This window comes from Balaenoptera borealis (genome assembly GCF_965194805.1).
Source record: "Balaenoptera borealis genome assembly, chromosome: 3".
In the NCBI taxonomy this organism is placed as follows: domain Eukaryota; kingdom Metazoa; phylum Chordata; class Mammalia; order Artiodactyla; family Balaenopteridae; genus Balaenoptera; species Balaenoptera borealis.
Window position 1 is genome coordinate 80,002,686 of NC_138866.1, and position 24,326 is coordinate 80,027,011.

Sequence of the window (24,326 nt, forward strand, 5' to 3'; positions counted from 1 at the left end):
TTGGCAACTTGATTAAAAAGTGCTCTTATACTTTCTTAGACTATAAGGCTTCTTTAAAAATTGTGATTTAAAAATGTTCAGTTTTTCTGTCCTGGCAAAGTACATAGATTTCTTCTTTTTAATGAGTTTCAGTGTTGACATTATTTACTACAAAACAGCAAGACAACCAATTAGATATTGTTGCAAGCATGCACTTTAAAGATTTCCCCTCTTGTTTCAAAAAAAAAAAAAAAAATCCGGAATATGCTCTCATGTTCACAGAAGAAGAAGCTACAGAATGGGACCTATAAGTCTGATTCCTGCATGTGTCAAATAGTAATGTATTAAATGCATATTATTATAAAAATTTAAAACATGTCTTAAACACACTTACATTTTTATAACACGTGGCAATATTAAATAATACATTTCCTTGTTAGCGTCTGTTTGCCGTCGTTGTTGGCAAGACCTATGATTTATTGCTTAAATTAATGACCAAGACCATTTTGGACCTGATATATGCCCCTAAGCTTATTACATCACTAAATAAAATAAAATGTATGCACTTGTGACAGAGTTATTTTTATAATTGTTTATCCCTTTAAGTGCCCTATTTAGTGATTCACTGAAAGGTTCATAATGGTTGGCTTGTAACCAGAAAATAATCTCAGAAAGGTAAAATGTATTTCTTGTTTAGAAATAAAATGCCAGACTGATGGCGATGGTAGGGGTCCCAGCAAGAGTTTGCAACACTCAAACTCATTCTTTTCTTCCATGCTCTCAATTAACCGTTGTTGAATATTTTTGAGGCGCAACCCCCCGGAAACCCCAGTCTGTTAATACTGGGGCTCATCTTTGCATGACCCCTTCAATATGGGTAAAGTGATTTTGCTCTGACATAAAGCTGCAAGGGGTAAATTGTTCTTTACAGGGATTTTTCAGGTGCCATTATCATTATGTATTAAACTGAGCAAGATTATTTTCCTATTTTTAGTTCTTTTCTTTGGGGAGATTGGAACTTTACTGTTTTTATGTTGAACTCTATTTGACTTCATAGTCTTTATCTTTCCTTTCTGAGGGTGCAGTATGATAGACACTTCAGTATTTTTACTGTAACCTGTTATTCATCTAAAGTCACTCTGCTGCCTAACTTGCAGTACAATATAATATGGCTTCATGATTTTCTTGCTCGACCTGAAGTATCTCATTGACTGTCAGCTTTCCTGTCATATGATGGTGAAGCAAAGTTTTTGAGAAGCTTAAGCCTTGCTTCTGTACTGCAATGTCTGCACCTTGAAACATATGGAGTCTCTTTGGGTACGTGAGAGTAATACCTGTGGGAAGGTTATTATTTTGTAGGTATCTTGGGGCAATTATCACTCATAAATGGAAACGAAATTTAGTTCCTAAGAAAGATCTTTTCCTTGTCTTATCTTCATCTCACTTTTATTGCATCATTTTAAACAAAATAGTTCATTGGAAATTGAAAGTTGTTTTTTTCCCCCTTAGTATTCTTTCCCAAGGCAGTTGATCTGATAAAGTTTTTAATGGTTCTCTCAAAAATGATGAGGCCAACAAACTTTCGTGTTTTTCTTGAAAAGTTATATTGACCTTTTCGACTTCGGGCTCTCATCTCCCACTTCTGATCTTTTTATCACCCTTTTCATCTCATCTTCCTTGTCTGGGAGACCTGCCTCCAGATAAAACATTTTAAAGGAAAATTGATGTAAAGGAGTCTTAAGTGCCATTGTCTTATTCTCTCTTTCTCTATCCCTCCCCCCGACCCCTTCTTTTTGGTCACTTGAATATTTGAATATTGGTTAAGATTTTTTTTTCTTTGACCACTGTAGTTACTTTTACTTGTTTTTCTTTGACCATTGGAAAATATACATTCCTGTCTTTCACTTTCTATTTCACTGATAGTGAATTCCTTAAGGATAGGAGCCCTGTGTTTTGCTATGATTTTATATTCCAACTCCTCCCATTGGTGCCTAGCATGGTATCGTGGTCCTTTATGCATTTAGTGAATTCTTGTGAACTTTCTAGTACAGACCAGTGTTTATTTTTATGATCCCTTTGAGAAGAAAAGTTAGAAGCGTGTTTCTTCTTTTTTGGCCAGTATTGTTCTATCTGGCACCATACAAAGAACTTGCTCTTCTTTCTACAGTTGTTTCTTAAGCCCCCACTTTCCGGGTCAGGGTGTTTAAGTCCTATTTAAAAATATTAAAATATTCAGTAGGCAGCTAAGTGCTTAGCCTAGTGTACTACTTAACACTAAATGAAAGTAAAATATATCAGACATGAAGCCATTTGTTATATTTTAGTAGATGAAGCAATGGCTGTGTAAACCTTAACCTTGTAATTTTGTGAGTTCCACTTTATCATGTAGCTGTAAGGGTAATCAAAATAAATCACGGGAGATGAATAAATACTTTCTAGTGCTTTCTCTGTGCTTTCAGAAGTGATGCTTGATCCATGAAATTTTAGTAAGTGTACTAAATAAAACAATATGGTGTGCACTGTGTCAGGTCTGATAAATTATTTGGTATAGGACATCTATACAACATATATTGAGCTGCTACGTGAACAGTTTAATGACTATAAATTATGTTCATCTGACTTGCCGTTTTTACATTTTGTTAAAATTCGCACTATTTGTATTGTAGATATATATATATATATATGAATGTATATATATTTTGGTGGGGGGCAGGGATAAGAAGAAGGCATAAGAAAGGCGCAGGTCATCTCTGCAATGTTCTGACAGTGATCTGGGGCTCCTCAGCTGTGCAGTGTACATAACACAGATGTTGGGGAGTCATCTGTCAGCCATGCCTCTCCTATGGAGTTAAAGTTCTAGAGGGAAAAGAATTTGACACAGTGCTGTCACTGTTACATTTTCACAATAGAAGAGCATGCAAATATTGAACCTCCTGCTTAGCAGTAGTGCCCTGTCTAATGTCTGTGCTGGTTAGAATAAAAAATCATGGGTGCATCTTGGGCTCAGAGATCTGACAAAGGTCATGCTATGTTGGGCATTTGAATTGGAAATTGTCTGGACTTAGATTTTATAAAGCTCCCACTGTTGTGTGTGGGGAGAATTTCAGCAGGGTTTTGTCCCTGGAGAGGCCTCTTAGGCCCTTTTCTGTCCTATGAATGAATTTAGATGTGAGGGTTACTCCTGCCTTAAAACTGTTAAGTTCATTTTGCATACATCCCCAGAGAGAAAAACTGGCAGATGCTTTTGTCTTGGAAGTGTTTAAAAGAAAACTGCAGAGCAGGAACAAGAGAGAAAAGGGGCCCTGTGTGGAGTCCCAGAACATTTTGGAAATGGCCAATATGCAGTTTTCATCAGTATGAAGGCGGGGTGCAATATGGTGCCTGTAGCTCACGAGGGAATATGAATGTTGATTAAGCATACTCCCAGGCTTTGAAATTCTGAAAGCAGTGTCAGAATAATGGATGTTGAGCAAATGTCAAGCATTTGTTAATTTCTCTGTTATTTGGAGTTTATCTACCATGATCAATCAAATAAACTAGTGCTTCTCTCTTGTGGCATGTGTCATTGATATGGTGATTAGGTGGCCAGAGAGACCTTCTGCTTTTTTTCCAGGTAACAGATTATAAATGAGTAGACAGAGCTTTTCAGTTGAAGATTTGTTTATGGCTTGGTTTAGTAGAAATTTGGATATTAACTGAGTACTCCGGTGGTGGTATAAAAACCCATGGCCACATGCCAAAGATATTAACTGTGGTACCATTTATACCAAAAGAACTATTACTGGTGTTATGATTTCCATCTAAATATTGTTTCCACTAGTTTCTAAAACTTTGATATAAACCTGGGTGAAATTCAACCCTGGAAGAATTCTGACCTATTAACATTTGTAGATAGAGTTTTTGATCTGTTTTTATTTTTTGCTTTTTTTTTTTCAATTTCAGTTGTTAATTCTAACTCAGTTACTGACTTTTATTCTTGAGAGACAGCCAGTAGATATGCTTCTTGTGGTTCAAAGTACTTTCTTTATATTATTTTTAGGAAGCAATGCTACAGTGTTTTGATGCCCCAAACATAAATGGTCAGAAGGTCCTTTTCAGCAGTTACTCAACTGCAAATTATTGTGGAATACTAACATTCCATGGTGTGAGGAGTAGTTTCCCTTTTAGAATGTGAATGACCTTACCAACTGGGGTTTCATCAGGGGTTGACACTAGGTACCATGTTTAAGAGTCCTACCCCTGAGGACAACATAACTTCGAAAGAAAGGAGGTCTTTGTGTGAAACTGTGGTAGCTGGAATCAAGACAGACGTGTAATCGGAGATTTCACCTTTTTCTTTTTTTATTCCCCATTTTCTTTTCATAACTTAGCCATGAAGCTCACATGATTCAGGTGGAGACGAGTACAATTCTTACCCACCTGGACCATGTGAAATAAGTGCCTTTATGATTTTTGACATGATCTTTCTGCAAAACTGGATCTCCTGAAGTGATCTGCCCCCTGTTTTTAAACCTCAGTGAACTTTCTCTTTGGGGGATTTACAGCTGGGCAGCTATAGGGTATCCACCCCAGGAACTGCCTGTGTGGTTTCTGGAGGGCTCTCTTTTTTTTTTTTTTCAATCTGCCATAATATCTCAAATAGTATGGCAATTTCCAAAGCAGAAAGTCTTCAACTTTCTCTTCAGGTTAAGATGCTTTATCCTAACCATCTCCATCAGACTTTTGGTTTTGGCTTTCTCTGGGGCTGGAACTCGTAACCGTCTGAATAAAATCCTCACGTCCTGCCTGGTACATGACGCCAACGAGCTCTACCAACTGCAGAACTTCCAGCATCATAAAAATAGACAGCACTGCTGACTGGCTTTTCTAGACTTCCCTCTGAAAGCTCATCATGACCATGCCCTGCCCACAGCATCACTGAATCATTCACTTATGTCATACACAAAAACACTCAGCCTGTTAGTGATACGCAGCTCTCAAATCTATTTTCTGTTCATGGTGATAAAGCTCTTGTTCCAAGTTTAGATTAGAAAGACATGAAAAATCTTGTTACACTGTTGAAAATTATAGTGTAATAACAAGAGAGAAAGAGTATGAATTTCACATACTGTTAATTCTTTTTAAATGTTTTTTGGCCACCCTGCGTGGCTTGAGGAATCTTAAGTTTCCCGACCAGGGATTGAACTCGCACCCTGGGCAGTGAAAGCGTGGAGTCAAATATACAAACCCTACTCCCTTCTCCAGGATGATTACTTTGGAGATAAATAAATTAGTCCTTGCCTTCTCACTGAAAAATTTCATTTTGTTACTTTATCGCCATACTGGGTAAGTATGTAGACTCTCTTTCCTTAACTATTAGCCATTTTTTATGCCCCCCCTTTTCTCTGTGTTCCTCTAAGTAACTACTCAGTGGCTAAAGACACTTAGCGTTTCCTCCTCATCCTTTCCATTACCCACTTCTCTGGTGGTGGTTAATAACTGATGAAATGGCTGAAAGGCAGACTTCTTAAGAGAGGAGGAAAAGTGAAGCCTTAGATAACGTGTTAATCAGTCAGTCCTTGAATACCATAGAGGTAGCTCAATATGGGATTTTTAGTTAATTAAAAAAAAATTTTTGGGGGGGGGTATAGTTGCTTTATAATGTTGTGTTAAAAATTTTTTTTTAAGAAAGGAAGACTATAGTAGAATTATTGTTTAGGCCTCTAGTTGGGATAGACTTTGAAATAGGATGAAGTTCTTCCTTTATTTTTATTTGCTTTCTTTGGTATGGACTTTCTATTTGGTGAAGAATTGCATTTAATTCAGAGTAACAATACAAGATCTTTTTCTCCTGTTACATCATTGAAACTCATGCTTTATCTCAGAATAGATTAAAGAGGTCAAATTCTTCATTCTCTTTGGAAGGGAATTACACCCACTGTAGAGTTGGAAGGATCACTATAAAAGGCTAAATAAAGTAGGGAAACAGAGCTCTGAAAAAAAGTTATTGTCGTTATTGTCAGTTTCTTTTTTACAGTTTTGTGGTGGGAAGAAACATGTTAAACATCATTTTAAAGGCTGCATTTCTGAGACATCAGTAGATCCCTTACTTGGTTCGGTGAGAATTGATTGAACATTTCTTGGTCATGTTTAAATTATAGAGCTAGGATTTTAAGTACCTAAGTGTAGTTAAACATTATTTGATGCTCAGTAATTATGTATCTGGTTTTAAAGCTGTTTCAGCAGAATACTATTACAAGTTTCTGTAGCAGACAGTTGTTACAACCTTGAGAATATTTAGGATTCAAACAACTAGTTAGGATGCGATCGAAACTTAGGCAGTAGGCAGCTTGCCTTGTGCATCAGTGATCGGTTCCACCCTGAAGAGGGTGGTTACACACAGCTATGTGCACTTGACACATGCAAATGCTAAATACAGTAGCAGCATGAGGTCTCTGTCATTAACAGTAATTTATGTAATGAAAGCCACCTGGCTGTTTTTTATAATTAATTGCTTGTAAATAATAAATTTAAATATAATTTATAGTTTTATAAATTTGATTACTGTATAGACCCAACAGCAAACCTAAAAGAATTGGCAATTTCATCATTTAATTCAATGACTTTTAAAAGGAGGTATATCAGTAGATAAAGGTGATGCACACACACACACACATACCCCTGTCTCCTTTTAGGAAATATTTTCACTAGGAAATATATTTATTTGTTGTAAAGTAAATATCAGGTGACAATATTTTTGGAAGGGAATGGTAAAAATGTAATCTAGTCCTGCTAGCTTTGAGTTGGAATGCTAATTTGGAACTAGTCTCACTATTTGGAAATAGTCTCACCTTTTATATTATTTCAGTCAGCCTTTGAAAAGTATTTGTGCCCATAATTGAATACACTAGAAGAAAGTGTACCTACCTAACAATAATGTAGTAAAACTCTTTTTAAAAAAGTTTTTTTCCCTATTTTGTAAAATTCCAATCATGTTTTGAAAAGAATTTATATATGGGGGGAAAGTAAGTATAAGAGATATGTTAAATACTATGATGATAATAAGAGACTTTGCGTAAACGACTTATTAAGCACAATATCATTCACTTAAGAAGGCTTAACTGTATTTTTTTGCTTATGTGGCCACATATATCGGCTACCAAAGAATCATTTCTTGTGATGTAGTGGAAAATGCTAGTGATTGACATGGCTTAAAGAGACAGGGGGCTTTAGAGCCCTGTCCTCTGTACTTCTGTTCCATTAAAAAGGAAAGAAAAGAAGGGAGGAAAGACAAACTTAGTTTATGGCTTTAAGACTTGCCTCAACCACTTTTTAATAACAATTATATCAAATTTTTGCACACTTTATGAATCTGTTTTTTAAGTTAATATCTCTTTTCCTAAATAGATTTGCACTAAAAGCTATATCCTTTAAATATCTATATTGTTATTTTGTACTATGGCGGTAAAATTACTATCATTGACAATTTATGAAATGTGAGAACACTTTTCGTAAAGCATTGGTAAATTACAGGAGAATTTGCAGCTTTCAGCTACAAACTTCATAAAATAGAAGGATTTTCCTCCATATGTGACCAGCGGCATTTTTCCTTAACCATGATTTAGTTTTATATATATATATATATATATATATATATATAACTCTGTTTTAGTTAGTTGGGCTTTTAAAACATTTTTTTGAAATTCTCTTTGTTCTCTGTAGAAACTCAGCTAGATCGTAAAAAAACTAATTCTGTTAAATAGCAAAATTGCATTGTGACTGCTTACAAGATTGAGAGTCAGGTCAATATGGTACCTGTGCTAGCTGGGATTGTCTATAAAGAATAAAGATCATGGCTTCACGGCTTCTGCTTGTGGTCAGGCTGTGACCACCATCCATCACCTCAACAGCAGACATCAGGCTTGTTCGTCGCTTGGTTTCCGAGGTCTGATAATCCCTCAAGAATTTAGAATGTTGTTCACCGGCCCCATTTACATCACTGAAGAAAGAAGCTTTGCAACAGGTGCAGCTGTATACTAATTGTAGGGTGTGCTTAATCAGTCAGAAGGGAGAGTGACTCCAAATTTGGTATCTTAAACAGTGGAGTGACCTTTCAGAGTCCCAGGATGAGAATTGCCAACAATTGCAACAAGCTAATTATACCCACAAGGAGTTGTGAAGTGCTTTTAAGTTTTCCTGTACACCTAGAAGTTCAGTGAACGGCTTGAAGTCATTAACATATGACAGATGCACTCCCTTTTCAAGGGCTCCTATGATAAGTTTTGATTGTAGAAGTGGGAATTTGACTCATAGCTTATCACTTGCTTCGTTAGCTTGCTTGAGGACGAGGACTTTTTTTTTTTCTTTGACATGAGCTTTATCTTACCCATGTTCCAGAATTCCACCCACCTCCTTGTCTCTGATGATAGTAAGTCATAGCAGATAACCTTGATGCTGGATTTTCCAAAGCATATTGTGCATTATGCAGTCTTACATATATTTTGTACATATATATATATATAGAATATTGATATGCTTCACACATCATATATTTTATATAGTATACTTACAATTGTACCTTATTTGAGTATGGGTATTTCAGAGGTTTTGATTACATTACTTTAGAAATACTGGCTTTATGTGATTTCTTTTTAATGGAATAGATATGAATACTATAAAGAAGACAGAAAGTCTGACTTCTGCTTTTTGAGGTTGGTGAGAATAGGGAGAAGAAGTTTGTTTTATGCTGGTCAACTCTGTACACATGGAGGAAAGCATGTTTGCCAAAGAGTGAGCAGATGATAGAGGTCTCCTGCGTGAGGGGCTGTGGACATGGAGCATTCAGGAGCCCCATTGTGTAAACCCTGTGACTGTAGTACTTCAATGAAATTTCTTTTTAGTATCTGGTTGGAAAATCATGCAAAATAAGCCATACAGGATTAAGGTTAAAAAGCTTCTGAGTAAAACCAGTCTGGGATAATTTAATTCCCTCTCACAATATCTCTGTATCTACCGGCTTATGATGCTTGTTTCAATTCCTTAGTAAACCATATACCTAAACTTTATTTTAAAATATTTTCTGTTAAATTAAAATCTGTTTACAGAAGTCATTATTCCTTTAACGTCTAAGGATTATTTGCAGATTTTATATTGCCAACAGGCATAATCATATTTAGCTGTATTCCTGTCAATTATCAGCAAGCTTTTTTTGTACAATTAGGGGGCAGTTAATTTACTCTAAGTAAGTTGCCACCTGTCTAGGGATTAACCCAAACAGGTTGGAAGTCACAGAGTGACTTTTGAGTTTGGGTTCAAAGCAGTAGGAATTGATTTCTTAAATCTACTGCCATTTTGGTGGCATTTTCTGGGTTAATCAATGGTAATGGTGACAACAGGTGTTTTCTTGGTCCCTGTATTCACTAGGTTGATAAAGTGCACTGTTACAATTTTACGTGTCACTGGAAATCTGTGAACAGTGGGTGTAATAGTGCTTGGTGCCAATTGAAAATGAACTGGAAAGCTCTTCTGCACATTCCATTGTTTCCACTGTTACCTTAGGTTGTCGCTTGGGTGGGAAGTGGCATCCCTAAATGAGGATAGTTTGAGGACCAAGATTGTGTTCATGAAAATGTTATCATCTCCTCTGGTGTCTCAGGGAAATGAAACGTGAAGAACGTCAATCATGTAGTTCACAGAAGAGTTTGAGCACATAATTTTACAGTATTTAAAATAAGCTATGGGAAAAATACAATTTATTAAAGAGCATATTTTGCTTAAAAGTTTTACAATACAATATATAAGATCAAATACCTTACTTTATGTGACTTAATGTATATGTGACTGCATTCCATCTGGGAGCTTGGTCTCACTGGGAGACATGGGCCCATGATCACAGCTACTTCTTTGAGATTGACCTAGATTTCTTTTCCTTCTTTCCTTTCCTTTTCTTTTTTCTTTTTTGTTCTTTTCTTCTCTTCTCTTCTTTTATTTCCTTTCTTCCTTTCTAATTTGAAATTAAATTATTGTATGTTGTATAAATATTAATCTTTTAATTGGCATTTTTCTTATTGAGATATAACTCACATACATAACACTCACCCCTTTAAAGTGTACAATTCAGTGGTTTATAAACCACTGGTATTAGTATATTCACAAAGTTTTGTAACCATCACCATTATCTAATTCTAGAACATTTCATGACCCCAAAAAGAAACTAGATACCCATTAGCAGTCAATCCTCACTCCTACTTTTGCTCGCCCTAGCCCTTGGCAAACACTATTTTGCTCTCTGTCTCTATGGATTTACCCATCTGAACATTTTATTTAAATTGTATCATATGACCATCTTCTTTAACTTAGCATAATGTTTTTGAGTTTCATTCTTGTTGTGGCCTTCTTTTTCATTGCTGAATAATCCATTGTGTGACTATACCACATTTTGTTTATCCATTCATCAGTTTGTGAATATTTGGTTGTTTCTACTCTTTAGCTATTATGAGTAATGCTTCTATGAACATTTGTGTGTAAGTTTTGTGTCAACATATGTTTTTATTTCTCTTGGGTAGATACCTAGGAGTAAAATTACTGGGTAATATGATTTAGCATTTTGAGGAACTATCATACTCTTTTCCAAAGTGTTTGCACCATTTTGTATTCCCACCAGCAACGTATGAGGTTCCAGTTTCTCAGCATCCTTGCCGACACATGTGTATTGTCTGTCTTTTTGATTATAGCCATCCTGCTGGGTATGAAGTGGTATCTTCTTGTGGTTTTGATTTCCATTTCCTCGATGGCTAATGATGTTGAGAATCTTTTCCTGCACTTATTGGCTATTTGTATATCTTCTTTGGAGTAACGTCTGTTCACATTCTTTGCCTACTTAGGTTGTCTTTTTATTATTATTGAGTTGTAAGAGTACTGTATATTCTTTTTTTTTTTTTAAGATTTATTTATTATTTATTTATTTATTTATATTTTTGGCTGTGTTGGGTCTTAGTTGCAGCACGCGGGATCTTCGTTGTGGTGCGCAGGCTTCTCTCTAGTTGTGGTGTGTGGGTTTTCTCTTTTCTAGCTGTGGTGCACAGGCTCCAGGGTGCGTGGACTCTGTAGTTGTGGCGTGCGGGTTCCAGAGGTTGTGGGCTCTGTAGTTTGCGGCACGCAGGCGCTAGTTGAGGTGCGCGAGCTCAGTAGTTATGGCACGTGGGCTTAGTTGCCCCGCAGCATGTGGGATCTTAGTTCCCCGACCAGGGATCGAACCTGCGTCCCCTGCATTGGAAGGCGGATTCTTTACCACTGGACCACCAGGGAAGTCCTGAGTACTTTATATTCTTGACACAAGTCACTTATCAGATATATGTGATTTGCAAGTATTTTCTCCTAGTCTTTTTAGTTTCTTGATGGTATCTTTGAGTTATTCTTTTAAAAGGATCTTATTTCCAGAAGGAGTGTATACAAAGTCAATGTAATGATATCTGTAACCTTCTTTTAAAGAAAATAATTATTGCTCTTTCATAAAGTTCTTTTTGTTTGATAAAACATACTGTATTGGTGAACGGTGTTTTCAGTTAATATGTTAAATTAAAAAAAAAATTTGGCAAGACATCTCTTGAATACAACTTAAAAGGTCAGACACATTTTAATATTTTCCTCTTTTCTTGGCCTTTTAAAATTATGCACATGAATATATCTTGAACATATCATCTAAAATTAAGTGACAATCTGATATGAGCTATGTTAGTAAATGCTAAAGATAAAAAATTGTGCAAGTCAGTAAAAGTATGATTTAAAAAAATAACTGTATAATTGTGAAGAATCTGGGCCCTATCAACTTGAAATGAAAAAAACTTGAAGTAAGTTCCATTGCTTTTTAAAATGCAATTAATCAGGTATGGTTTATGAAATGTATTCTTTTAGGTGAGCATTGGAAAGGGTCCATCACCTTTCCCGTGCCACTAGATCCAGGCCTGCATATCTGAGACAGGACTGGAGGTCTGGCTTCCAGAGCCAGTTTTGCAGCTGTCTTGACAGATAGCATGGCCCTGGGCAAGTCACTGAACTCTCTGGGAACTCCAGTTTGTCTGTGTGGATAGCAAGAGTTTCTGCTCTTTGCACAGGCTTGCTGTGAAGATAAATGAGGGCTGTGTAAAAGCTCTTATGAGAGAGGTAATACCCTGCCAATCTGGAGGCTGGTGTTTTTGTAAAGCTGTGAAAGGAAACTTCTGACAATCTCAGGGAGAGAAATTAAATGAGAACTTCTCCCTTGTCCAGTTCTCTGTGTGACCACACGGTAGCTCTCTGACTTTTCCGAGCAGGGCATGCACCTTAGAGCTACTCTGGCTGAATGTTATCTCAGAGGTCTTAAAGTGATATATCGCCCAGGTCATTTACTAGCAACATCTAGGCAGCAGTTTACAAACCATAATGTGAGAAATTTTCAGTCAATAAGCAGGTATTTGCATTAAAAACAAAACAGATGACAGCTGCATCAAAGCACAAGGGTAATTGTGTGTTGAAATGATATTTGACTAAAACAAGGGAGCATGTAAGAAAGTCACTTGGAATTGTCGTACTGGAAGAAGCAGCTAATTGCTTGCTCCTCTTGTCACTTTGCTTCTTTTAAGTGACTTAAGCAAAGTACACTCTTAAATTGTGCCTTTATAAATCTTTTCATTGGTGTAATATGAAAATTATAAATGTGTGATTGTCCAGACTTTTTATCCAGTCACAGCTGTATAGTATATCACCTCTTTTGGACAGTTAATGGGATGCTGGCTTTTGTGCCATTCACCCTGGGAAATAAATGAATAAACTTTCTTTCACGTCTCCTTTGCCACACTTTCTTTGATTTGGATTGGTGCGTATATAACTGTGTGTGTGGGAGTGGATGTGTATTTATTTTTACTTTATGTGTAAGGATAATAAGAATATATGAAGTCTAGCTTTTGGCTGGATTCTGTTTTGCATATAATAATATACCTGTTCTGTTCAATGGCTACCGTCTCAAGAAAATTAAGTGTCTACAGAATTGGTGACCTGTTGTTAAAAGAACTTGTAAAATCTTTCTAAATGAAAAATTATTCCAGCAGTATCTAATATTGGCAATTTTCCTCTGTCTGCTTTTAGAACTTATTGGCCAACCAGGTCAGACATTATTAAAGTTAAAGGGATCTGGTGGGAAAAGTAATGGTTTTGTGCTACTATGAATTTTAAATGTTTCCATTTTCGTGTGTTACAGTATCATCTGTTCTCACATGCCCCTAAAAACATATAGAAGTTTCAGACCAAATTCAGGGTCAGGGTTAAAAAGTGATGATGCTTCTGACTCATTCTCTTAGAATTATGTCACCCAAATTATCTGCATACCATTTTGTGCCAGAGTACATTTTATCAAGTCATTTGAAAGAACTTAGTATGAGAAGATTTTTCTTTTTTTTGGTCGTTTCACTTCTTTGTATACCTGTTGTGTTCAGTGAGTACAGAAATTTACTGTACTCACTGAACACAACAGGTATACACTATACTGAAATTGTAGGCAGTTCTTCATTTCTGAAAGTGTGTTTTTTGCTTAGCCAAAGCAGTACGCTTTAAATGTAAAACTCTTGGTGAGCCAGAGTCTTATGCAACATTCTTTCTGAGAGTCCACTCTTCAGCACATGGAGCGTGTTAACAAACAGATGCTTGATAAATATTTGTTGAATTACTGAATACACGAACTGAACACTTAATAGGAGTGGCTTCTAAATGCGTACTTACTTAATGTACAAAACTAAGTACTGGATTTAGTGAAGTGAGGAGAGACTGAGAAGAAGATTTACACAAAATCATCATGGGTCCTTTGAATGGATGGTAATACCTCCTTCTCTTTTGAAATGAAATGAAACATCCATGTCTCATAAAATAAGTTGCTTTTTAATTTTCTCAGTGTTGTAATGATCTCAGAAGAGAAGAGAGGAAAAAAGTTTTGTGTTTTGAGAATCAAATACTTCATTCCTAAAGATAGTAAATATTATACTGAGGGGATAGTGTCTTGGACTGAAAGCACCAGAGAGGTCTTTGTCTTTTATCAAATGAATAGCACATTTTTAAATTGGTGTTATTTCCAACCCTAGATTCTCTTGCTCACCAATGATGTTGGAGAAATGAAACTCATCATAACAATGATTGGAGAGCCCTCTCAAAGGAATACCATATACCAAGAGTTTAAAGTGGCTTGGATTTATTAAACAAGAGGGGAATCAAGGCAGCTTTGAAGTAGGGAGTTAACTCTTAGCCCTGTTGCATTGTTGACTATTACAGCAGCTTGGTTTATGGTCATCGAGTTCACTTGTAGAGTACGGTACTCGTGGCAGAAACTGTAGTTTCCCCCAGTATCTGCTCTCTCCTTCTTCCACAGTGGTAGAGTCCTTGATTTTGACCAGGCATGTGACTTCCCAGAACAGAGGCTCCCTCGCAGCTAGAGTGTGTGGCCATGGCACTGAGTTTTGGCTGTTGCAGAGTAAGGGCAAGTTTCATGTGGTAGCTTCATGAACCTTCCTTGAAAGACAGCCTTTGTCTCTCTTCTTCAAAGTCCCTTCTCCTACTTGCTGTCTGGAATTAAGAGGCCACTATCTTACCTGCGAGGGTGAGGCCTGCACCCTAGAGATGCTGGGGTGTTGGCTGGAAAGAGCCTGGTTCCCCGGGGCATCCTGGAGCAGAATTGCTATGCTGGAAGAGACAAATTTCTGCCCTGTTTAATCCACTATTGTTCTGGATTTTCTATCCCTTCCAGCTGAACGTCACCCCATCTGATATAGAGGTAGAGATGCTGGATTTCCTCAGATTGGAATTCTGGGGTATAAGGTCAGAGTATAAGTGGATCAGACCAAGTTTCTCACCATATTCAGAGCTATTTCAAAGTACTTATTACCTTGCTGATTGCTGGTGAGTCATGTAGCTTTTCAGTAAGGTTACCCACCATCTCTACTTTCCTGGTACTGGATTTGGTCTGACTGAATCAAGAGTCAAACCTGGCTTTCACAGATTTCCTGCAATGACTACCTGTTGGCATTCTCTACCTGGATGTTGTAAAGATTAGGAGCTTGGTTAGGGTGAGGAAACTGATTATATAATGAACCAGTCACTGCTTTTTCCAAGCACCCTTATTCATAGTCTAGCCATGGGCACCATTTCCCTGAGGTCATCCATCTCACTAATTTTTTTAATCTCACTATTTACCGATGTCTTTTAAAAAATAATAATTGTTTGTTATGAACTTTGTCATGTTGTAGTCCTTTTCCCAAAGTGACAGCAAAGGCCAAATCATACTGGATGTTTCTCCTGTATTTAGTATGGCCAAAATTTCTAGGCCTTAAAAATCAATTAGTACCATGCTACTCTCTTACTCTTCTTGTGAAGTTTAAAATCACTTGCTGTGAGGCACCGTAGTTGTTGGAAACAAAAAGTCTTCCCTTTAGCAGTGCTGTCTCAGTCATGTGTTCACATGTTGTCCTAATGAATATTTATTATTCTGCGTGTCTGTGATGTGCGGTGTTTTTGCATTTTCTCTTAAAAAGGGATGTGTGTTGGCTATGGGTTGTGTGCATGTTCAGGAACGGGAGGAGGAGAGTTACTCTTCATTTAAGTAATCATTTTAAAGGCTCATATGTACCAGGCCCTATGGTAAATGTTGGTGATATAAATTTAAAAAAATATAAAGATAAAAGGAACCCCTGCCTTAAAGAATTCAGAGTGTAATGAAAAAAGCAAAGGAAGAAAGGAAGAATACTTGAAATTAAAATTCAACATGAGACTTATTTATAGGCTCACTAAATCCAGAAATCTGAAGGGTTTCATGAACTCTTAGACAAAAGCAATTCTATTGAGAGCCCTTGAAACAGCAGTGCTGGTCTCCCAAGAGCCAAAGAAAGCTCCTTCTAAGGATGTTTTTGAATGCTTAAAATTAAGATTTTTAAAAACAGAGGCTTTCTCAGCTGGTTTATTTGTTTTTTGGTTTGCAGCCACATGTTTTTCCTCTGATTTTCTTCCTGGGACATTGTGTAATCGTCAGAATACTGGTGCAGTTCAGTTTTAATGTAGTCATTTTGGAAATTCGCAGGAATCCTGCATATTTTTATTCTAAAAGAAATTCTGAAGGAGAACATTTGCCTTTGTAGTATTTCGACTGAGTCTAACATTGGACCAGTGAGAAAATATAGAGAAACCATCAGAAAAGCATATTGAATGTGTATACAGGAAAATGTAAATCGTATGATACAGGCTCTTCATTCATGTCATTGTCTGGAAGGAAGATGCCATCTCCTAGCCACGAGGATGAGAGCTGCATCTTAGACAAGGTGGACAGGTGAGCTGGGAGTAGCTGGGTCTCAAGGACTTGGAGTTGCAAGATGGAGTTTTGAGAAGCTTTGTCCTTTAGGAACTAGATGCTTCTATGTATGTTTTGGTAACTTTTTCTAAGTCTGCATTTCCTAATCTGCATACAGTAGTATTAGTCTTATCTAACTGATACCCAGTATTGTTTTAAGAATATAATTTATATGAAATTATAAAGTATTATACCTATTTTAATCTAATTTCTGAAAAAATTCATTTAAAAATTAATTTTACTATCCTCTTATTTAGAGGGACAAATTCCTTGGTGTTAGCGTTTCAGAATTGTGGGACGTGTGTTATCTCATATAATTATAATATTTGTTGGCCGACTTAAGTTCAGGGTTTTTTTTCTTTGTTTGTTTTTCCCCAAGAGCTTTTAATCAAATTGCTTTGGTCTAAGAATTCGTGATGGACTAAATGAAATCCTTCAATCTTCTGGATTTAGTGAGACCATAAATTAGCTTCATGGCAAATGTGTCTTTCTTTTTCCCTTTTCGCTGGACACAATTCATTGAAATGATGACTGCCCCCTAAGTGGTTAGAATTTTATGTATGGGAAACTCGAAGAGAAAAACTTTTTAAAGTAAGGTGTCTGTTTCTTTCATCATAATGTTACCTGCATTTGATTCTTTTCAGTGTGCTTATGCTTAAAAATAGGTTTCAGTATATGTTCCCTGATATCTGGAACTTAAAGCTGAACGAGTTTATATTCAGAATAGATTTTCTAGCACTTTTACCGTCGCATGTAGGGCAAAGCTGGGCGTGATCTAGTTTTCTTCAGTCAAGTGGGGCGGGCTTGTGGCAGGGCTGGGGCAAGTGGGCCTGCCTGTGGGCTTCCCTCTCTCCCCGTTCATCGTTGTAGAACATGTTGAGAGGAAAACAGAGCAGGTGGCTTGTGGGTGGGCCAGCGTGAAGCAGAGAGAGGCAACTGTGGGGGACCCCGTCCTGAATCACCTCTGTGTTTGTATCAGCGAAGACGGCCTTGCTAGCTCCCTCTGATCTGGGGAAAGGGTGCAAGCCTCGGGAGGTCATTTTGACACTGAGAAGAGAATGCAAGTGTCTTCTATCAAAATCAGGCTTTTCTAAATATTGAGACACACAGTTCTCTGGAGCTGCTGATACGCTGGGCACACCCAAATTTCGGGAGAACCTCGTACAATCTAATACAGTGTAAGCTGCAGTTCTGTAGAATAAGGGGCATCAGCTATTGTGTTTTCTGGTCCAGTGGTGTTTTTTTGAGAACACATATGAAACCCAGTCACATTTTTAAGATATTGTATACTTGTCAAGGAAAAGATATATTTTTCCCCTCTGAATTTTTATTTCTTATATAAATAACATTAAAACCAGAAAAAAAAAAGGAGTAAAGAAATCACCTATAACCCCATTAGGTAAGGTATTTATACTACTTAAAAAAAAAAACCTAAGTACTGCTTACTGTCCATTTCCAAGTCTGCATTTAAATAAAAATAATATTTAATAAATGGTCATCATGCTCTGAAGAGAAAAAAAATCACCTTTAACCCCAAAATCTTACACATTTTTTTATTATGTCTTCTTTTATAGACTTTGAACATATGCTCACTTAAATCTATACTTATAAACATAGTGTAAATATAACTTCAAGTTATATTTAAAACTGCATTCATATACAGCCAGTAGCTGCACATGAACTTTACTGGATGATGAATTCAGATCTGCCAAGCTGAACTTCCATGGTGAAAAGGTGGAAGCCTTTTGTGTGCAGAATCTATTCTTCTGACCAGTGTTACAGTACGAGTGACCAGCTAATTGTTGGAGGCCCCACTGGTGGGGTGCTCTGGGCAGGATCAGGGGGGCGGCAGTGCTGGCTGACAGGAGCTCTCCTGCAGTGTGTTTTGGGCATTGTTCTTGGTTACGAGGCCCCAGAGCCTGAATTTCTGGTCCTGAAGGAGATTCCAAGAGCTGTCTGAAAGTCTTTACTTCCCTTTTCTACTGAAGCTAGATTGTTTGCAGCTGAGAATCTTGTGATATTGGAGTATTGCTGCTTCTTTTTTTTTTTTTTTAACATCTTTATTGGAGTATAATTGCTTTACAATGTTGTGTTAGTTTCTGCTGTATAACAAAGTGAATCAGCTATATGCATATGTATATCCCTATATCTCCTACCTCTTGCATCTCCCTCCCACCCTCCTTATCCCACTCCTCTAGGTGGTCACAAAGCACCGAGCTGATCTCCCTGTGCCAGGGAGCTGCTTCGCACCAGCTATCCATTTTACATTTGGTAGTGTATGTATGTCAATGTTACTCTCTCACTTTGTCCCAGCTTACCCTTCCCCCTCCCCGTGTCCTCAAGTCCATTCTCTACATCTGTCTCTTTATTCCTGTCCTCCCTTAGGTTCATCGGAACCATTTTCTTTTTTTTTTTAGACTCCATATATATGTGTTAGCATACAGTATTTGTTTTTCTCTTTCTGACTTACTCCACTCTGTATGACAGACTCTAGGTCCATTCACCTCACTACAAATAACTCAATTTCGTTTCTTTTTATGGCTGAGTACTATTCCATTGCAAATATGTGCCACATCTTCTTTATCCATTCATCTGTCGATGGACACTTAGGTGGCTTCCATGTCCTGGCTATTGTAAATAGTGCTGCAATGAACACTGTGGTACATGTCTCTTTTTGAATTATGGTTTTCTCAGGGTATATGCCCGGTAGTGGAATTGCTGGGTCATATGGTAGTTCTATTTTTAGTTTTTTAAGGAACCTCCATACTGTTCTCCATAGTGGCTGTATCAATTTACATTCCTACCGACAGTGCAAGAGGGTTCACTTTTCTCCACACTCTCTCCAGCATTTGTTGTTTGTAGATTTTTTGATGATGGCCATTCTGATCAGTGTGAGGTGATACCTCATTGTAGTTTTGATTTGCATTTCTCTAATGATTAGTGATGTTGAGCATCTTTTTATGTGTTTGTTGGCCATCTGTATATCTTCTTTGGAGAAATGTCTATTTAGGTCTTCTGCCCATTTTTAGATTGGGTTGTTTGTGTTTTTGATATTGAGCTGCATGAGCTGCTTGTATATTTTGGAAATTAATCCTTTGTCAGTTGCTTCTTTTGCAAATATTTTCTCCCATTCTGAGGGTTGTCTTTTTGTCTTGTTTATGGTTTCATTTGCTGTGCAAAAGCTTTTGAGTTTCATTAGGTCCCATTTGTTTATTTTTGTTTTTATTTCCATTTCTCTGCAAGGTGGGTCAAAAAGGATCTTGCTGTGATTTATGTCATAGAGTGTTCTGCCTATGTTTTCCTGTAAGAGTTTTATAGTGTCTGGCCTTACATTTAGGTCTTTAATCCCTTTTGAGTTTATTTTTGTGTATGGTGTTAGGAAGTGTTCTAATTTCATTCTTTTACATGTAGCTGTCCAGTTTTCCCAGCACTGCTTATTGAGAGGCTGTCTTTTCTCCATTGTATACTCTTATCTCCTTTGTCAAAGATAAGGTGATCATATGTGCGTGGGTTTATCTCTGGGCTTTCTATCCTGTTCCATTGATCTATATTTCTGTTTTTGTGCCAGTAACATACTGTCTTGATTACTGTAGCTTTGAAGTATAGTCTGAAGTTCGGGAACCTGATTCCTCCAGCTCCGTTTCTCTTTCTTAAGATGGCTTTGGCTATTCGGGGTCTTTTGTGTTTCCATACAAATTGTGCAATTTTTTGTTCTAGTTCTGTGAAAAATACCATTGGTAGTTTGATAGGGATTGCATTGAATCTGTAAATTGCTTTGGGTAGTATAGTCATTTTCACAATGTTGATTCTTCCAATCCAAGAACATGGTATATCTCTCCATCTGTTTGTATCATCTTTAATTTCTTTCATCAGTGTCTTATAGTTTTCTGCATACAGGTCTTTTGTCTCCTTAGGTAAGTTTATTCCTAGGTATTTTATTCTTTTTCTTGCTATGGTAAATGGGAGTGTTTCCTTAATTTCTCTTTCAGATTTTTCATCATTAGTGTATAGGAATGCAAGAGATTTCTGTGGATTAATTTTGTATCCTGCTACTCTACCAAGTTCATTGATTAGTCCTAGTAGTTTTCTGGTAGCATCTTTAGGATTCTTTATGTATAGTATTGCGTCATCTGCAAACAGTGAGTTTTACTTCTTCTTTTCCTATTTGGATTCCTTTTATTTCTTTTTCTTTCCAATTGCTGTGGCTAAAACTTCCAAAACTATGTTGAATAATAGTGGTGAGAGTGGGCAACCTTGTCTTGTTCCTGATCTTAGAGGAAATGCTTTCAGTTTTTCACCATTGAGAACGATGTTGGCTGTGGGTTTGTCATAAATAGCCTTTATTATGTTGAGGTAGTTTCCCTCTGTGCCTACTTTCTGGAGAGTTTTTATCATAAATGGGTGTTGAATTTTGTCAAAAGCTTTTTCTGCATCTATTGAAATGATCGTATGGTTTTTATCCTTCAGTTTGTTAGTATGGTTTATCACATTGATTGAGTTGCATATATTGAAGAATCCTTGCATTTCTGGAATAAACCCCACTTGATCATGGTGTATGATCCTTTTCATGTGCTGTTGGATTCTGTTTGCTAGTATTTTGTTGAGGATTTTTGCATCTGTGTTCATTAGAGATATTGGCCTCTAGTTTTCTTTTTTTGTGACATCTTTGTCTGGTTTTGGTATCAGGGTGATGGTGGCCTCATAGAATGAGTTTGGGAGTGTTCCTGCCTCTGCTAAATTGTGGAAGATTTTGAGAAGGATAGGTGTTAGCTCTTCTCTAAATGTTTTATAGAATTCACCTGTGAAGCCATCAGGTCTTGGGCTTTTGTTTGTTGGAAGGTTTTTAATCACAGTTTCAATTTCAGTGCTTGTGATTGGTCTGTTTATATTTTCTGTTTCTTCCTGGTTCAGCCTCAGAAGGTTCTGCTTTTCTACGAATTTGTCCATTTCTTCCAGGTTGTCCATTTTATTGGCATATAGTTGCTTGTAGTAATCTCTAATGATCCTTTCTATTCCTGCAGTGTCAGTTGTTACTTCTCCTTTTTCATTTCTAATTCTGTTGATTTGAGTCTTCTCCCTTTTTTTCTTGAGGAGTCTGGCTAATGGTTTATCAATTTTTTTATCTTCTGAAAGAACAAGCTTTTAGTTTTATTGATCTTTGCTATAGTTTCCTTCATTTCTTTTTCATTTATTTCTGATCTGATCTTTATGATATCTTTCCTTCTGCTAACTTTGGTGTTTTTTTTTTGTTGTTGTTCTTCTCTCTCTAATTGCTTTAGGTGAAAGTTAGGTTGTTTATTTGAGATGTTTCTTGTTTCTTGAGGTAGGATTGTATTGCTATAAACTTCCCTCTTAGAACTGCTTTTGCTGCATCCCATAGGTTTTGGGTCATCATGTTTTCATTGTCATTTGTTTCTAGGTATTTTTTGATTTCCTCTTTGATTTCTTCAGTGATCTCTTGGTTATTTAGTAGCGTATTGTTTAGCCTCCATGTGTTTGTATTTTTTACAGTTTTTTCCTGTAATTGATATCTAGTCTCATAGCATTTGGTCAGAAAAGATATTTGATACGATTTCAATTTTCTTAAATTTGCCAAGGCTTGATTTGTGACCCAACATGTGATTCTCCTGGAGAATGTTCCATGAGCACTTGAGAAGAAAGTGTATTCTGTTGTTTTTGGATGGAATGTCCTGTAAATATCAATTAAGTCCATCTTGTTAAATGTGTCATTTAAAGCTTGTGTTTCCTTATTTATTTTCATTTTGGATAATCTGTCCATTGGTGAAAGTGGGGTGTTAAAGTCCCCTACTATGTTTGTGTTACTGTTGATTTCCCCTCTTATGGCTGTTGGCATTTGCCTTATGTGTTGAGGTGCTCCTATGTTGGGTGCATAAATATTTACAATTGTTATATCTTCTTCTTGGATTGATCCCTTGATCATTATGTAGTGTCCTTCTTTGTCTCTTTTAGTAGTCTTTATTTTAGTCTATTTTGTCTGATATGAGAATTGCTACTCCAGCTTTCTTTTGATTTCCATTTGCATGGAATATCATTTTCCATTCCCTCACTTTCAGTCTGTATGTGTCCCTAGGTCTGAAGTGGGTCTCTTGTAGACAGCATATATACGGTCTCTTGTTTGTATGCCTTCAGCCAGTCTGTGTTTTTTGGTTGGAGCATTTAATCCCTTTACATTTAAGGTAATTATCGATATGTATGTTCCTATTACCATTTTCTTAATTGTTTTGGGTTTGTTCTTGTAGGTCTTTTCCTTTCTTGTGTTTCCTGCCTAGAGAAGTTCCTTTAGCATTTGTTGTAAAGCTGGTTTGGTGGTTCTGAATTCTCTTAACTTTTGCTTATCTGTAAAGGTTTTAATGTTTCCATCGAATCTGAATGAGATCCTTGTTGGGTAGAGTAATCTCGGTTGTAGGTTTTTCCCTTTCATCACTTTAAACATGTCCTGCCCCTCCCTTCTGGCTTGCAGAGTTTCTGCTGAAAAATCAGCTGTTAATCTTATGGAGATTCCCTTGTATGTTATTTGTTGCTTTTCTCTTGCTGCTTTTAATACTTTTTCTTTGTATTTAATTTTTGATAGTTTGATTAATATGTGTCTCGGCGTGTTTCTCTTTGGGTTTATCCTGTATGGTGCTCTCTGTGCTTCCTGGACTTGATTGACTATTTCCTTTCCCATGTTAGGGAAGTTTTCAACTATAACCTCTTCAAGTATTTTCTGAGACCCTTTCTTTTTCTCTTCTTCTTCTGGGACCCCAAAATTCGAATGTTGATGCATTTAATGTTGTCCCAGAGGTCTCTGAGACTGTCTTCAATTCTTTTCATTCTTTTTTCTGTATTCTGCTCCCTGGCAGTTATTTCTACCATTTTATCTTCCAGCTCACTTATCCGTTCTTCTCCCTCAGTTATTCTGTTATTGATTCCTTCTAGAGTATTTTTAATTTCAGTAACTGTGTTGTTCATTACTGTTTGTTTGCTCTTTAATACTTCTAGATCCTTGTTAAATGTTTCTTGTATTTTCTCCATTCTGTTTCCGAGATTTTAGACCATCTTTACTATCATTACTCTGAATTCTTTTTCAGGTAGGTTGCCTCTTTCGTCTCATTTATTTGGTCTTGTAGGTTTTTACCTTGCCCCTTTGTCTGTAACATATTTTTTTGTCCTTTCATTTTTTTTTTTTTTTTGATGTGTGGGCTTGTATTCCTGTCTTACTAGTTGTTTTGCCTGAGACATCCAGCACTGGAGTTTGCAGGCAGTTGGATAGAGCCGGGTCTTGGTGCTGAGATGAGGACCTCTGGGAGGCCTCACTCCAATTGATGTTCCCTGTGGTCTGAGGTTCTCTGTTAGTCTAGGGGTTTGGCCTCAGAGCTCCCACCACAGGAGCTCAGGCCTGACCTCCATCCTGGGAACGAAGATCCTGCAAGCTTCATGGCACAGTTTAAAAAAAAAAAAGAAAGAAAGAAAGAAAAAAAGGAGCAGTACAATATCAAAGAATATAAAAGAAAATAAAATTAGAAAGATAAAAAATATATTAGGAAAAACAAAAGTCTAATTGGAACAACTGCAACAAGGTAAAATAAAACCACAGCAGAAAAAAGAAAAAAAAAAGTGGGGAGTGGGCGGGGCAAGCCAAAAGGAGAGACCACTAACAAAGTATAAAGAATAAAATAAAATTAGAAAAATAAAAGATTTTTTTAGAAAAATAAAAATGTAAAAGAATCAACAACAATGAATCAACAGGGTAAAACAGAACCCCAATCTAAAAGAGGAAAAAAGAAAAAAAAAAAAAAAAGAAAAACAGCCTTGGCTATGGGGGCGGAGTTTAGGCAGGAGTGGAACTTAGGCAGGGGCAGTGTTTAGGGTGGGGTGGGACCTAGGCGGGTGGGGGGTGATTTTTGAGCGTGGGGCAGGGCCTAGGTGGGGCGACGTTCAAGCGTGGGGTGGGGCCTCTGCTTAGTACCTGCACAGAAGGGGAGAGGTAGCGCGTGAAAAGGAGGGC

General features: G+C 37.0%; 1 protein-coding gene across 5 annotated transcripts in view; it reads left to right on the forward strand.

Annotated features, from left to right (window-relative positions):
• The window catches only part of CDIN1 (CDAN1 interacting nuclease 1), a 217,848-nt gene that overhangs the window by 16,495 nt on the left and 177,027 nt on the right, over positions 1-24,326 (forward strand). Inside the window, exon 1 of one of the 5 annotated variants that reach the window (XM_082385069.1) lies at positions 7,722-16,297. The exons of the other annotated variants lie outside the window; for them this stretch is intronic. Coding sequence (XP_082241195.1) covers positions 16,224-16,297 — 74 coding nt within the window. The 5' untranslated portion in view covers positions 7,722-16,223. Of the gene's footprint in view, positions 1-7,721; positions 16,298-24,326 lie in introns of those variants that run through there. 5 annotated transcript variants of the gene reach the window in all.